Source organism: Odocoileus virginianus, chromosome 32 (genome assembly GCF_023699985.2).
Source record: "Odocoileus virginianus isolate 20LAN1187 ecotype Illinois chromosome 32, Ovbor_1.2, whole genome shotgun sequence".
Lineage (NCBI taxonomy): Eukaryota > Metazoa > Chordata > Mammalia > Artiodactyla > Cervidae > Odocoileus > Odocoileus virginianus.
The window spans coordinates 28,617,149-28,630,838 of record NC_069705.1 but is presented as its reverse complement, the minus strand read 5'-3'; the positions used below and the strand labels follow the sequence as shown (position 1 = coordinate 28,630,838).

The 13,690-nt window shown below is 48.1% G+C and overlaps 1 protein-coding gene and 2 long non-coding RNA genes across 7 annotated transcripts in view; 1 reads left to right on the top strand and 2 right to left on the bottom strand.

The window, feature by feature from the left end:
* Positions 1 to 939: 939 nt before the first annotated feature.
* On the bottom strand, positions 940 to 5,483 carry LOC139032605 (uncharacterized). Its single transcript, XR_011485166.1, has 3 exons — positions 4,334 to 5,483; positions 3,644 to 4,131; positions 940 to 1,672 (listed from the first exon to the last, which is right to left on the bottom strand). It is a non-coding gene; the product is annotated as an uncharacterized lncRNA (long non-coding RNA).
* Positions 3,907 to 9,214, top strand: LOC139032606 (uncharacterized). Its single transcript, XR_011485167.1, has 2 exons — positions 3,907 to 4,468; positions 5,388 to 9,214. It is a non-coding gene; the product is annotated as an uncharacterized lncRNA (long non-coding RNA).
* The window catches only part of ACSL1 (acyl-CoA synthetase long chain family member 1), a 69,088-nt gene continuing 63,635 nt past the window's right edge, over positions 8,238 to 13,690 (bottom strand). For all 5 annotated transcript variants that reach the window (XM_020888996.2, XM_020888994.2, XM_070460072.1 and 2 more), the window contains 5 exons: positions 13,437 to 13,553; positions 11,794 to 11,937; positions 10,421 to 10,522; positions 10,218 to 10,289; positions 8,238 to 9,855 (listed from right to left, as the gene is read on the bottom strand). In XM_020888996.2, the coding sequence (XP_020744655.1) occupies positions 9,715 to 9,855; positions 10,218 to 10,289; positions 10,421 to 10,522; positions 11,794 to 11,937; positions 13,437 to 13,553 (576 nt within the window). In that variant the 3' untranslated portion in view covers positions 8,238 to 9,714. The remainder of the gene's footprint in view (positions 9,856 to 10,217; positions 10,290 to 10,420; positions 10,523 to 11,793; positions 11,938 to 13,436; positions 13,554 to 13,690) is intronic.

Sequence of the window (13,690 nt, the reverse complement as noted above, 5' to 3'; positions counted from 1 at the left end):
CAATAACGTTTACAGTTGATTAAAAGTCAGTTCAAGATTGATAAGGCTAGACATCTTAACCGCCACTGCTCAACTCATTTTCCCTTTCATGTGCATGATGCTTTTTCCATAATTTATCAAATCCATTCCAGTACGGTTCCCTTAAGGCAAAGAGTATGATTTTCTGTTGTGGAAAAGAAAATCAGTTACTTCTTAAACTTTCCAACTTTTTTTTTTTTTTCCCCTTTTATTTTTATTAGTTGGAGGCTAATTACTTTACAATATTGTAGTGGTTTTTGCCATACACTGACATGAATCAGCCATGGATTTACATGTGTTCCCCATCCTGATCCCCCCTCCCACCTCCTTCCCCACCCCATCCCTCTGGGTCTTCCCAGTGCACCAGGCCTGAGCACTTGTCTCATGCATCCAACCTGGGCTGGAGATCTGTTTCATAATATACATGTTTCAATGCTATTCTCTCAGATCATCCCACCCTTGCCTTCTCCCACAGAGTGCAAAAGTCTGTTCTATACATCTGTGTCTTTTTCTGTCTTGCATGATAGGGTTATCATTACCATCTTTTTAAATTCCATATATATGCATTAGTATACTGTTTTGGTGTTTATCTTTCTGGCTTACTTCACTCAGTATAATGGGCTCCAGTTTCACCCATCTCATTAGAACTGATTCAAATGAATTCTTTTTAATGGCTGAGTAATATTCCATGGTGTATATGTACCACAGCTTCCTCATCCATTCGTCTGCTGCTGGGCATCTAGGTTGCTTCCATGTCCTGGCTGTTATAAACAGTGCTGCAATGAACATTGGGGTGCACGTGTCTCTTTCAGATCTGGTTTCCTTGGTGTGTATGCCCAGCAGTGGGATTGATGGGTCATATAGCAGTTCTATTTCCAGTTTTTTAAGGAATCTCCACACCGTTCTCCATAGTGGCTGTACTAGTTTGCATTCCCACCAACAGTTTAAGAGGGTTCCCTTTTCTCCACACCCTCTCCAGCATTTATTGCTTGTAGACTTTTGGATAGCAGCCATCCTGACTGGCGTGTAATGGTACCTCATTGTGGTTTTCTAACTTCTTATAGCACCTGTGAGTTATTGGGTATGCACGAGAACAACCCACTGAGCCTGGTAATTCTCAACAGGAAGAAATTAAAGTAGTTACCTATTTCAAACAGACCAACTGCAGAAGGAACTGGAAACATCCCAGGAGGGTGAGAGGCGGGGCCAGGAGGAAGGAGACCTCCCCTTGGATGCCTCCTCTTTCAGAAAAAGGGGAAATCAAAATTCAGAAAGGTAGGACTATTTGGTGTCGTTTACTAAGTCAGAGGGCAGAAAGATTTTTCCATCGGAGCAAACAGCAGTGACATTGGTTCCCTCCCTCCCAGGTCACGTGCTTTCCGACACCATCCTGGCTCGGATACCCAGCTACTAAACTTGTTTATTCTGTAACTAATGTTTCTACTTTTTCCAGACCTAACTGCACTTCTCCTGCCCAAGCTGAGGTCGCATGGCTAAATAGGTTGGGTCACTACCTCCAGACGATGCTTTGTCACATGTTTCAGATTCCGTTCCCAGCTCCCTGCAGGACTCAGAGTGTGGTGTAGGAGCTCAGGCAGGAAAATTCTAGCAAAATCCAGGATTTCACTCTCCGTGAGGAAAACCAACTTCCAACCTGCGGAAGGAATAACTGTATAACTCAGACTTGTACAAGGACCACAGGAGCTCATATAGCTGAGAAAAAGGAAAGGAAATGGAAGGACACCACAAAGGAAAAGATTTTCTTAAGGAAAGAAGGGACATAAAATTCTACGTGAGAAATTTGTCTCCATGATTCACTCTCAAGCTCTGGTCAGAAAAGAACTTTCTGGAAAAAATTTTCATCCTTGTAATGAGCTTGCTTACTTCCCAGAAGGGATCAAGCTCTCACTTACCCCTGGGCCTTTGCACATGCACCCTCCCTAGAGCACTGTCTTACCCTGCCTGGCTCCTGTGCTTTATTGCAGAGACCATAGAGGTCGCTTCCTCTAGGAAGCCTTCTCTGATTCTCCAAGTCCAGGACAAGCAAGGTCTCCTCCTCAGGGACCCTTTCTGCTTAGCTGAGAAGGGAGAAGTGGACGAGCCAGGGGCCTTCAGACAAGCTCAGGTCACCTGCCTCTAACCCCAGGTGACACAGAGATCATCTTCCTGGAAACTTCTGTAGCAAGAAACAGCTCCCCCAGCTCACCCTCTGGCTTCTGCCATGTCCAGCTCACTCACCCCTTTGACTTTAACAGAAAAAGATTATTACCTTACCCCTCCACCTCACACCACTGCCAGACCTCAAATATGCTTAATAATCTGTCTCCTGGACTTGGAGAATCAGAGAAGGCTTCCTAGAGGAAGTGACGTCTATGGTCTCACTGCGATAAAGCGCAGGAGCCAGCCAGGGAGGGTAAGAAAGTGCTGTAGGGAGGGTGCACATGCAAAGGCCCAGGGGTAAGTGAGGGCTTGATTTCTTCTGGGAGCTAGAATAAGCCCCATGTGGCTGGAGGAGAGTTGCGGAGGTGGCAAGGGGTGAAGCTGGGGAGATAGGCAGGAGCCCTGCATTTCCTTGCTCCTCAGAGTATATGCACAGCCCTGCAACACTGGCTTCAGCTGGAAGTTTATTAGAAATGAAGAATTTCAGGCCTGATTCCAGATTTATTGAATCAGAATCCGCATTTTAAGATCCCCTGGGGATCTGCTGCACAATCAGGTTTGTGAAGCCTTCCTCTAAGTACATTCAGCAGTTCCGACTTGTGAGCAGTAGGAAACCTGGGCATGAGTAAGCAGGGGAATCGCGTGATTAAGACTTGGGATTTGAAGAAGTCATTCCTGCCGCAAAGTGGAGGGAAAGGGGGTGAGTTGGTAGAGATCAATGCAGGAGATACGGGCGTCAAGTAAGAGGATGGCACGTGGTCAGGGCAAGAGACGGCGCTGCCCTGCTTGGGCGGTGGGACTAAGGGAAAAAAAGGGGACAGATTTGATGGAAGCGTCTGCCTGCAATGCGGGAGACCTGGGTTTGATCCCTGGGTCAGGAAGATCCCCTGGAGAAGGAAATGGCAAGCCACTCCAGTACTCTTGCCTGGAAAATTCCATGGATGGAGGAGCCTGGTGGGCTACAGTCCGTGGGGTCGCAGAGTCGGACATGACTGAGCGACTTCACTTCACTTCAGGGTTAGCAGCAGCAAGCCTGGCGGCTGAGCCACCCAGGGCTGCCCTGGAGTTTCTCCCAGATGGCAGAGCCTAGAGACAGCTCCTCCTGGAGGGGGCAGGGAGCTGGCAGGAGCCAGCAGGGTGGGGGCAGCAGTATCAGTGGGTGTGGGAAAGCAAGAGATTCAAGAACAAGAGTCCCTTTGGACCCGGGCTCACTGCCCAAAGTGGAGTGTGAGCCGACTGGTTCCCCACGCCCTCCGGATGGAGCAGGGACCTTGTAGCTGGCAAGGACAGTTTCTGCTAGAGAAATGTGACAACCACAACCACCCCATCCCTAAAAGATCGCCACAAAAGAGAGTGGCTAGGAACTTACATGCAAAATACATTTGTGAAAAGAATGCTGCTTTTGGGCAAAGAACAGAATCCCTCTGCACCTGAAGAATGGTGGTGCTGGGGAAGCAGAATTCACCTGGCGAGACCGCCACCATCCGAGGAATCAACGGCGAAGGAGTGAGACGTCAAAATGAAAATGCTAGACTTCTTTTTATGCCAAATGTATGGATGAATAAGTCAGGTTGGTGAGTTTTCCAGTTCCTCACGCTGGGTGAAGGGCTGAGATGGAGATGAACACAGAATTGAGCAGCACTCCGGGTTACAGGGATGAGAGGGCAGCTGGCGGCGGGGGTTGGGGGGTGATTACTCAGCTAAGACAGGACACAGAGGAGCCGTCTCTGTGCTGTGAGCCACAGGAGAGTCCCCTTTAGCCACACTCACGGCCACGCCCACCACTGTCATAATACCTGTGGAGAGGGTGGAGACTGTGGGAGCTAGAGGGATGCTCTGAGCCTGAGCATCCAACAGACCCACGGCCTCCCTTCTCACGGTGCTGCTAGAGCCTTCTGTCCTCTGTCCACTGCTCCGCCCAGGGCTGGGGGCAGGCTGGCAGCTTCTCGTCCGCTGTGAAAAGCAACCATCACTGGGAATAAGGATGAAACACGACAAGCAAAGTCCAGAGTCCCTGGCATTTACTCGATTCCTCCTGGTGGCCTGACTCAAACTGCAGTGGAGACCATAGCTGGCCCTGGTTGCCTAATTTAAAAAAAAAAAAAAACCTCATCCAACACAGCAGTGGGGCCCTTGGGATGCTCAGGACACTCACCAGGCATCATACCATGCAGAAGGGAGGTGGCCCAGACACGGAGCGGCTCCAGAGTCAGAAAATCCAGCTCAGTCACTTACTAGGACAAGTTGGCCGATCTCTCCAAGCCTCGTGTTTCTCATCCATAACAAGGAGGTAATACTTCAATAAAAAAAAAAAAGAGAGAGAACTATTCAGATAGGAGCTCCCTAATTTTTCTATGTCAATTACCATGGATCTACCTATATCTACCCCACATTCTCTAGTCCCCTTCCTATTACAATGGAAGCCACATCCTATCGAAATACCCCATTGATGGGCGATCTCTGCAGTTGACTATGGGCTCTAACCTGCCCCCTCTCAGGACAGCTGTCTCCCCTTGTTCCAGGCTTCATCACTTTCTGGGTTGATGGGTATCACCATTGTATCTCTCATCTTCAAAACCACCACCACCAGCAACAACAACAAAAAAACAAGACTCTCTACTTCCCCCCTGTTCTCCAGTTACCACCCATCCACTCATGGGACAAAACTTTAAGACAGCCACCTTTTGTCCTGACTCCCTAGGACTCAGGAACTCACTCCAGCAGGCTTCTGGCCTCCCTGCTCTGCCAGACACTCACTGCCAAGTTCGCCGCTATTGCCAAATCCAGCTCCTCCAGGATTTGGAGGAGGGAAGAGCTCGCCCTGTTCCCTGTTGCAACAGCAGGCTGTCACACCGACTGCCTCCCTGCCGTCCTGACACTGTTTCTCTGGGCTTCAGGGACACCATGCTCCTCCGCCCGGCAGGTGACTCTCCACCGCCGTGGCTGGCCCTTTCCTCAGACCCCCCGCCGCGGAGGTCCCCAGGGGCTCCGCTTGGGGCCTGCTCTGCTTCCTTCCAGGTCTCCCATTTCCCGCTTCCCCAGGCTGCCTGATAAAGGCCCTCAGCCTGCATTTTCTGTGCTGTTGACTTCGCAATCTGTCATCTCCTGAGCGGTCTTCTGAGCGGCAGATGATATCTATCTTTTGAGTTGTCCAGCAGGAACTTGAGATGGAAATCGCCCCCACCTGGCCCCTTGATTCCTTTCTCCAGGGTCTTCCCATCCCAGTAAGTACGGCTCCAGCATCCACTGCAGCGCTCACCCCCGAGCCCACCCTCTTCTCCATTCCCCACGCACAGGGGTTCAGCCGCCAACTGCTTTTAAATTGACTGTCTTCTGTCTCCACCGCCACCAACGTGGTTCAGGCAGCCTCACTTACACAGGTGAGCCTGTCCTCACCCTTACTCGGCCTGTCCTCTGACCCTTCTGCACCTGGCTGGAGGAGCCATTCAAGGAACGTCACTCCTTGCCTCAAAAGCCTTTACTGGTTTAAAAAACCTGGGTTCCTTTCTGGGCTGCGGGGCCTGGTAACCGGTCCTCCTGCTTCTCTAACTGACACTTCCCCTTCCCTATGAGGCTGCAGCCGTGCCAGCTTCCTCTCAGTGCCTGGACTAGAGCCAGCTGCTTCCCACCTCAGGGCCTTTGCACATGCTGATTCTATTTGAACCCTCTTTCTCCAAAGCTTTGCAGGTTTCCTCCTCCGTCCTCAGGTTATCACCCCAAGTGTCACGTCCTCAAAGAGAACTTCTCTGACCACAACACTGAAGACAGGCCCTTGTGAGACCCCACCCGTTGTCTTCAAAGCCCCATCGCCATCTGAAGTTGTTCACTCACTTGTCTGCTTGCTGTCCGTCTTTCTCGGCAGAGAGTTGCAGGGCAAGGATCCCGTGTGCTGTACTCACTGCCAAGTTCCCGCAGCTCAGAACTGTGCCTTGGCACTTAGCCAATGCTAGACAGAGAACTGCGGATCTGTAACCTGCAGTTTTGTGGGGGTTTTGTGAGGATTAAATGAGAATGTAAGTTGAGCATAGCCTAGCACATCACTCACAGCAAGTCCACAACACCTGTGGCTGTCATCACTTCCACAGCTGACGATTCCTGGGATGTCCAAGGGACCTCACAAACCTGCCACATGACTGTGACCCAACTTTACATCTACTTTCCTCCTGAAATAGAGTGGCTGGTTCTACCTGACTTTTGATCCTTGATGGATTTGGGGTTTCCAACATCACAGAGAACAACTGTATTTCATTTATGAGCTATAAACAGAATGACACTGGCAAGTGGTTCTAGCCTGTGCTGTGGCAAAGAAAAACCATTAGATAGGAATCAAAACCATCTGGACCAAAGCTCAGAGGCATAACTACTGGTACCAAGAAACAATCCAATGACACGTCTCTGTTGGGAGGTTCTTGGCACAGGCAGACATGAAGCAGCCTCCACAGTGTGAGGTGGAAAGCTCAGTGTCCAGAGCCAGACTGCCCAGCAGATACACAAGTGACCGATAAGCACACGAAAGGATGCTCAACTTTATCATCATTAGAGAAATGCAAATCAAAACCACAGTGGGGTACCACTTCACACCCAGGAGGGTGGGTTTTATCAAAAGAAGAGAAAGAAGCCAGCAAGTATTAGCAAGGAGGTGGAGAAGGTGGAACCCTTGTGCACTGCCCCTGAGAATCTAAAGTGATGCGAAAAACAGTGTGGCAGCTCCCCAGAAAATGAAATGACACAGAATGACCCGGTGACCCAGCAATTCCACTTCTGGGTGTTTATCCAGAAGAACTGAAAGCAGGGGCTCAGAAAGATATTTGTACAGTGACGTTCACAGTGGATATTCTCAAAAGCTCGAAGGTAGGAGCAAATGTCCATCAACAAACGATTGGATAAACACAATGTGATGTAATCGTACAAATATTAATTCAACTATAAAAGTGAGAGAATCTTGACATTTGTGACGACACAGACAGACCCAGAGGGCATAATGCTAAGTGAAATAAGTGAAACCCAGAAGTTCACGCACTGTATGATTCATTCATATACAGCACCTAGAGCAGCCAAGTCCAGAGACAGCAGAACGGTGGTGACCAGGGGCTGGGTGAGGAGGAGACGAGGGTTATCACTTAATGGGCAGAGCTGCAGTTTTGGAACGTGACCAAGTTCTGGAGATGGACGGTGGTGACGGCCACACAAGTGTGAATGCATGAAATGCCACTCAACTATATGCTTTTAAATGATGAAGACGGGCAATCTTACGTGTGTCTTACCAGAATTAGAAAAAAAAAGAAAGACAATGTTTTTATCAACCTCATTATAGAAGCTTGGTTCAAAGTTTCAAGGATTTGTTCAAATGAGAGTTATCTAACAAACACTCACCAGTTCCTAAGTCCTAAGCTCAAGAAGGAGACAGGAAGGTCACAGGGTTCCCCAATGATGGGAGAGAGCAAGAGGAAGGCAGGGAAGGAAGAAGGTAAAGAATTTGAAAAGCAAGATAAAAGGGCAGCCTGGATGAGGAGTCTTACCAGAGACCTGCGCACAGGGCTTTAGAGGAAGAAAGCGGACCTCAGCACTCCAAACCCAACACCAAAGCAGGGGAAGAAGGCGTATTTAAACACAACAGGCTACAGAAGAGACCAAGGGGTGATTAATGCACAATTCTGGAAAAGACAAGTCTTTTAAGATGACAGTGTAGGGTAGCGACAGGGGAAAAGAAACAGTCGGCCGCTATGAATGAGCCATCTCCCCCGACAGTGTTACGGGAAGAGGATGACTAAAGACACACGGAATGAAAATCCCCAGAACCAGCCACAGCAGCGACGCCTCCTGCAATGTCGCTTCCCCGCGAGAATTTGAGTTTTCAAGAACACCTGTGCCATTCACACCTTGACTTTCTTCTCTGAAAGAAAGCAGGACCGCTGCTGCTGGGAAGGGGTTGGAGCCCCGGCAGGGAGGAAACACAGGGAGGAGCCTGTGCTGAGCGCATCCCGTTCTTCGTGCATGCTCATCCAAGGCCACCCGAACACGACAGCTGACATGAAGAACAGAGGCGTCACTCAACTCGCTTGAAATGCAGAAATATTTATTTTGGTTTCCTTCACTGTATTTGGAAATTCTGTTTTGGTTTATAAAACATAGAAAGAGCCGACACTTAAAGCAAACATTCAAAACCCCGATGTGACAAATTATTGACTTCTTGGGCAATTAAGAGTACTCGTATGAAGTTAGGCTACCAAATAGTGTTATAACAACGACAGCTCTTTAGGGCAAACCCTGTTGTGCTTGTATAATACAGGTATTCCTCTATCCCAAAACAACTGCTTTCAGTGTACAAATGAAAACTAAGTTCAGTCACATGTGGCAAAGACCTGCAGTAAAGTGAAATGCTGCTAATTTCCCAAATTAACTTAAAACAAACAAACAAACCTTGAGAATCTAATCCCCAGGAAATGAGTTTTCCAGATTCCTATGTCCTAGAATTTTGGCTTGTCAAATATATTTCATAGAAATCAAGTAGCATTATGATAGAAGAGCATTTATTTATCACCATCCATTTCAATAAGTACCCAAGTATATCTACTCCCTTAATATTTTTAAAGACATGCCTTGCCTGAGAGTTTATATTCTGGGGGGAAAAAAGCCACTTGATCACAACATACTCTTTTGATATGAAAACCACATTAAAATCCATCAGAGACAGAGTGACCGGTTCGTCAAATGTAAAGTAGACAGTTAGTCAGGCGTCACAGTTGAACATGGTTGATCCAGGTAACTGTTTCCTTGTTGAAATGCTTGTTTTCACTGCAGAGTCTAAGGCAGATTTTTCTTTTTTTTATATAACCCCTGGGAGGCAACAGATGGAGGAAATCAGGAAGTTGGGTCTGGAGAAGAGGGTCGGAGAATATTCTGCTCTATGGGCACCAGAATCCATCCTCTCTGGTGAGCGGCTGTCCATCCAGGATTTGATACCTGTGCTGTTCTGAGCTGAGTCTGCCCTTTGCTTCACTGAGAACCTCTGCTCCGACAGGAAGGACAGGGGTTAATCAGAAGGTTCGTGAGGGTGAGTGTGACACAGGGAAGGGAGGGTGGCAGGGATTAAAAAACAAAAACAAAAACCTCTGGTCCTCTTGCGACCTCCTGCAGGCAAGACAGGTCTTGCTTGTCGGGGACAGTGGTTCCTTCCAGTGCACGGGACTCTGAGCAGCAGAAATCTGCAGAATTTGCAGCGAGGAGCAGACATCTCAGAAAGAGCAAAGTCCCAACCCTTTGGTTAGCAGATCAGGGAGACAAAGTGTTCACCCTCCTTTGTAACTGAGGAATTGGTAAAGAACTTAGCACGTTTGCAGTTTCCCCTCTATGATTTTTTAAGGCTCGTTTTGGAAATTGTGGGTCACCGTGGACACAGTCTGCGATGCGAGGGGGCTGTAAGGCAGTATTCCGTTCCCTCCAGGCTCCTATGACGAGAATCTGGACGCACGAGGCACCCGAGGATGCGCCTTCCATCCTGCCGTTGTCAAACTCCCCTCCACTTCCTCCCTCGCGTTAGACTTTGATGGTGGAGTAAAGCTCATCGATCTGTGACCTGAAGTAATTCCGAAGCTCTGGCCTTTTAGCCTTCATGGTTGGGGTCAGAAGGCCATTGTCGATAGAGAAGAGTTCAGGGTGGAGACAGATGCCTTTGACCTGTAAAGAGACCAGGAAGTCAAAGGAGGAAAGGAGGACAGATGCCTCTGCAGGGATGAAGACCCTTCTGGGCCATTCCAGCCAGCTTCACAGGCCAGGCCCAGCTGTGCTGTCTCAATACAGGGCAGACAGTGGCCCGATGTCAGGACAGAATTGGGACCGCAGCTGCCCCCACCTCCAACCCCCAGAAGAGGATACACCCTCCTGGTTATAGAAATCCCTCCCCAGCCAAACCACACCACTGTCTCTTCCACACGATGTCTTTACATCACCTCATCCTCTTCTAGAACTTGTTCACAAAAAATACCCTCAAGTCAAAAACCCGTTTTTTGGGAATTCATACACTTGGATGCGAGTCTTACCTGTTCAAATGGTTTTAGGCCAGATTCCTTCCCGAGCCTCACCAGGTCTTCTAGAATAGCTTTTTTGACATCCTAATAAGGTAAGAAAAACAAGATCCTTATTCCTGTGGTGGGTTCAGGGGCCGCAGGGGCCAGGGGTCCCTGTACTTTGCACTTAAAGCAAAGGGAAGCTCAGGAGGACAGCTGCACACTTTGGAACCTACCTTATTTCTGCACAGTTCTTCAAAGGAGCCCACAATGCCTCTCTTCTTGGCCCAGGCACCTAGTGTCTCAACGTCCGGTACCACAATCGCTATGAGAAATGCCTTTAACAGAGACAAGTGAGTTACTACACAGTTTGGTCCCGATGCTCTAAAATTGTACCTCCTTATTATCTGCTTCGTGGGCCCCTGGGAGAATCTGGGAGTTAGAGACCCTCTCTTCAGAGCATGTTACCAGCCCTGGTGTCCACAGGGCCCAGGTTAACAGCTTCTGCCTCTGAAATATAGACAGCATCGGGAATTTTGCAATAAATGTTTTAAAAGAACCACTGGAAATCAAAATCTAATAAAACCCTAGCTTTTACTTATTTTTATATATACTTTTAAAAATAAAATAGGGTCAAATAAGCAAATAATGGGATAGATATCAGATAACTGCTTTATAAAAACAAAAAAAGAAAATATATACAGATTCACTTTAGAAAGAACTCTAGCACCTCATTCTTTACAACTGAGTGACAATGAAATGAAATAAAAATCAAAGGCATAGTAAGATTCCAGGTCTAAGAAGATGCAGTGCATTCTCAAAGAAAGATAGGTGTATTTTCTTATAAGAAAATATTCTGCCACAATTATTTGAAAATTTCAAGATTTGTAGAAATATTTTTAAATTTATTTAAATAGGAGGACAATTACTTTATAATATTGTGATGCTTTTTGCAATGAATATGAACCAGCTCTAGGCATACATGTGTCCCCTCTGATTTGTAGAAATATTAACCCTCAGAAAACTAGAACCCATTCTCTTCCTTTCCACCATCTGTCCAGAATTTTGGGAAATGAGGTTCCATTGCAATACTGACATTGGTTTTCAACTTTAAGATATGCTGGCTTCCAAACCATCATTTGCCCAAGAATGATGCAGAAGGTACACCATAAATAAGTTAGGTTTAATATGTCTGAAAATTCTAAGCTTTCTTATAACCCATGTATCAATATTTCTCCTCATAATTAAATTAGAAGTTTATTTTACCTATCCCCCAGTATTTTTACACCACTTCCCTTGGTACAGCAGACTAAGAACTGCTAAGAGTAAGAGGCACAAATTTCTAGTTACAAAATAGATGGGGGGAGAAAACAAAAAAAAAGAAATGCCAAGCAGCAAAACCCAATAACGTGTCGATTATGTTCTAGCAAGTCAGGCATCAAAGTCAGAGAGTCAGAAAGTCAATTCACACACGTGGCAAACTTCCCATTACACTGAAAGTACCTGGACGTCTTAGGATATTGTGATGCCTTTTGCAATGAATATAAACCAGCTATAGGCACACATGTGTCCCACCGGCCATAGAGCTTCTGTCTCGGGCAGCACATACCTGCAGGCTCTCTCCATGGACAAACACCTGAGAGACAGGTTCACTTCGCTGGTAGATGTTTTCGATCTTCTCAGGAGCTATGTACTCCCCTTGTGCCAGTTTAAAGATGTGCTTCTTCCTGTCTATGATCTTCAAGGTGCCATTCTGTTTGGGTGTGCGGAGGGGAGGTGTGGGCTGTGAGCAGGTCTCAGGGTCTGTTTCCCTCCCCAGCAGTGGCCAAACAGGGTACTGAGCATTTCCTGTGCACTATTGCTTAATCCTAATAAGGTCTGGCAGGGGCCAGCTGTTAACCCATTTTACAGAGAAACAAACTGAGGCTGACAGAGATTAGGTAACCTCCCCAGGCTGAGTAGTGAGACAGAGAAGGGATGAGGGAGTCCCTCTCACTCCACTTCCTCCTTCCAGCCAGCTAGAGCGTCCTGCCTGCTCCCTTCAGCTTGGTGAGCTTCACCCTGTGTGACAGGGGCCCGAGATGGGGTCGAGGTCCCCGCGAGGAGAGGCGCGCTCATCCTCCCCACGGTGGGTGCTCGGGGTGCAGCGGGCGCTGCGGAGGACAGCTCACGGCCCTCTGTCCCTGCTCCAGGCAGGGGCAGGAGGGGGCTGCTCTCAGCTCTCCGGGTGGGGGCTGCTGGCCACCCCCGTGATGACTGTGGGGACGCGAGAATCTCTGGGCCAGACTCAAAAACGTCAGTGGTGCCTACCTCCCCGCCTCTGGTAACCCGAAGCCCCATTCCCACCCCGGGTCACTCTCTCACTTCCCAGAGTCATCTGCTGCAAAGCGCCCGGGGCTCTCTCAGCCTGCAACAGTTCTCCTCCGTTTCTAAAGGGAGTGGACTAAGGTCCAGGGAGATTAGGAGATGGGCTCCTCAGAGCCAGAGTCAGAATTGGAACGGATACTTAATCCCTCCTGAGTCTGCAAAGAGGGACTTGATTTATTTCTAAATAGCCTGGGTATTCTGAAATTTGAATTAATTTGGGGTGGGGATATTTTCTCAGGCAAAAAAACAATTAAGCACCTTAAATCGGTAAGACTTGAACAATACACAATAATAATCATTACGCTAGCCATCTGAGTGCTTGCAGTGAAAATCAGTAATGACTTTGAAAAGCTGTGGCTGTCACTGCAGCAGCAAAAGTGGCGACACCTATGGGTCGGCTTCTCGGAACAGCGTCTCGACCCCCGAGATGGACTCTGAATTTCTCTACGGTAAACAGTTCTGAGGCTACACTCAAAGGGCTTGGCCTCAACCTCTAAACACTTACCCCGTTCTTACTGAGATGACAATGCTAAGAAACGTGTGTGTTCACAAATTCTGACCTGTCATCCATTCCCAGCAGCTTTTATACAGCACCCTCCCCCCGACCCCGAAATGAACTAAGGCCCCAACTTCGAGGCACAGCACCGAAATGGGAAAAGCCAGTCACAGTGCTTCTGGATTTCAAACCAGAAGCAGCAACCAGAAAGGATGTCAGGGATCAAAACAAAACCTATGTGCTGCAGTTACAGTGAAAATGCTACAGGAGGATGCTAAACGTAAGCCTGTTTCCTGCGGGAGAGGAAGGGAGGGAGAAAGAGGGGGGAGAGTCAGGGCGCCGTGGCCGCGTGGGGGCTCGTCTTCCCGACAAGGGCGGGGACCACTTACTGGTAACCACTTGCCAATGTCCCCTGTGTGCAACCAGCCATCTTTATCCAGAACTTCTGCCGTCTTCACTGGGTCTTTCAAGTAGCCTTGAAAAACGTTTGGCCCTTTCACACACACCTGAAGGAAAAAGAGGGCGAGGGAGTTGGCCATGGGAATTGGAAGAAGTGGGTGAAAGGTACAAACATCCAGTTACAAGATAAGTAAGGACCGGGGATGTCACGTACAGCACAGCAGCTACACTTAACATGGCCGCG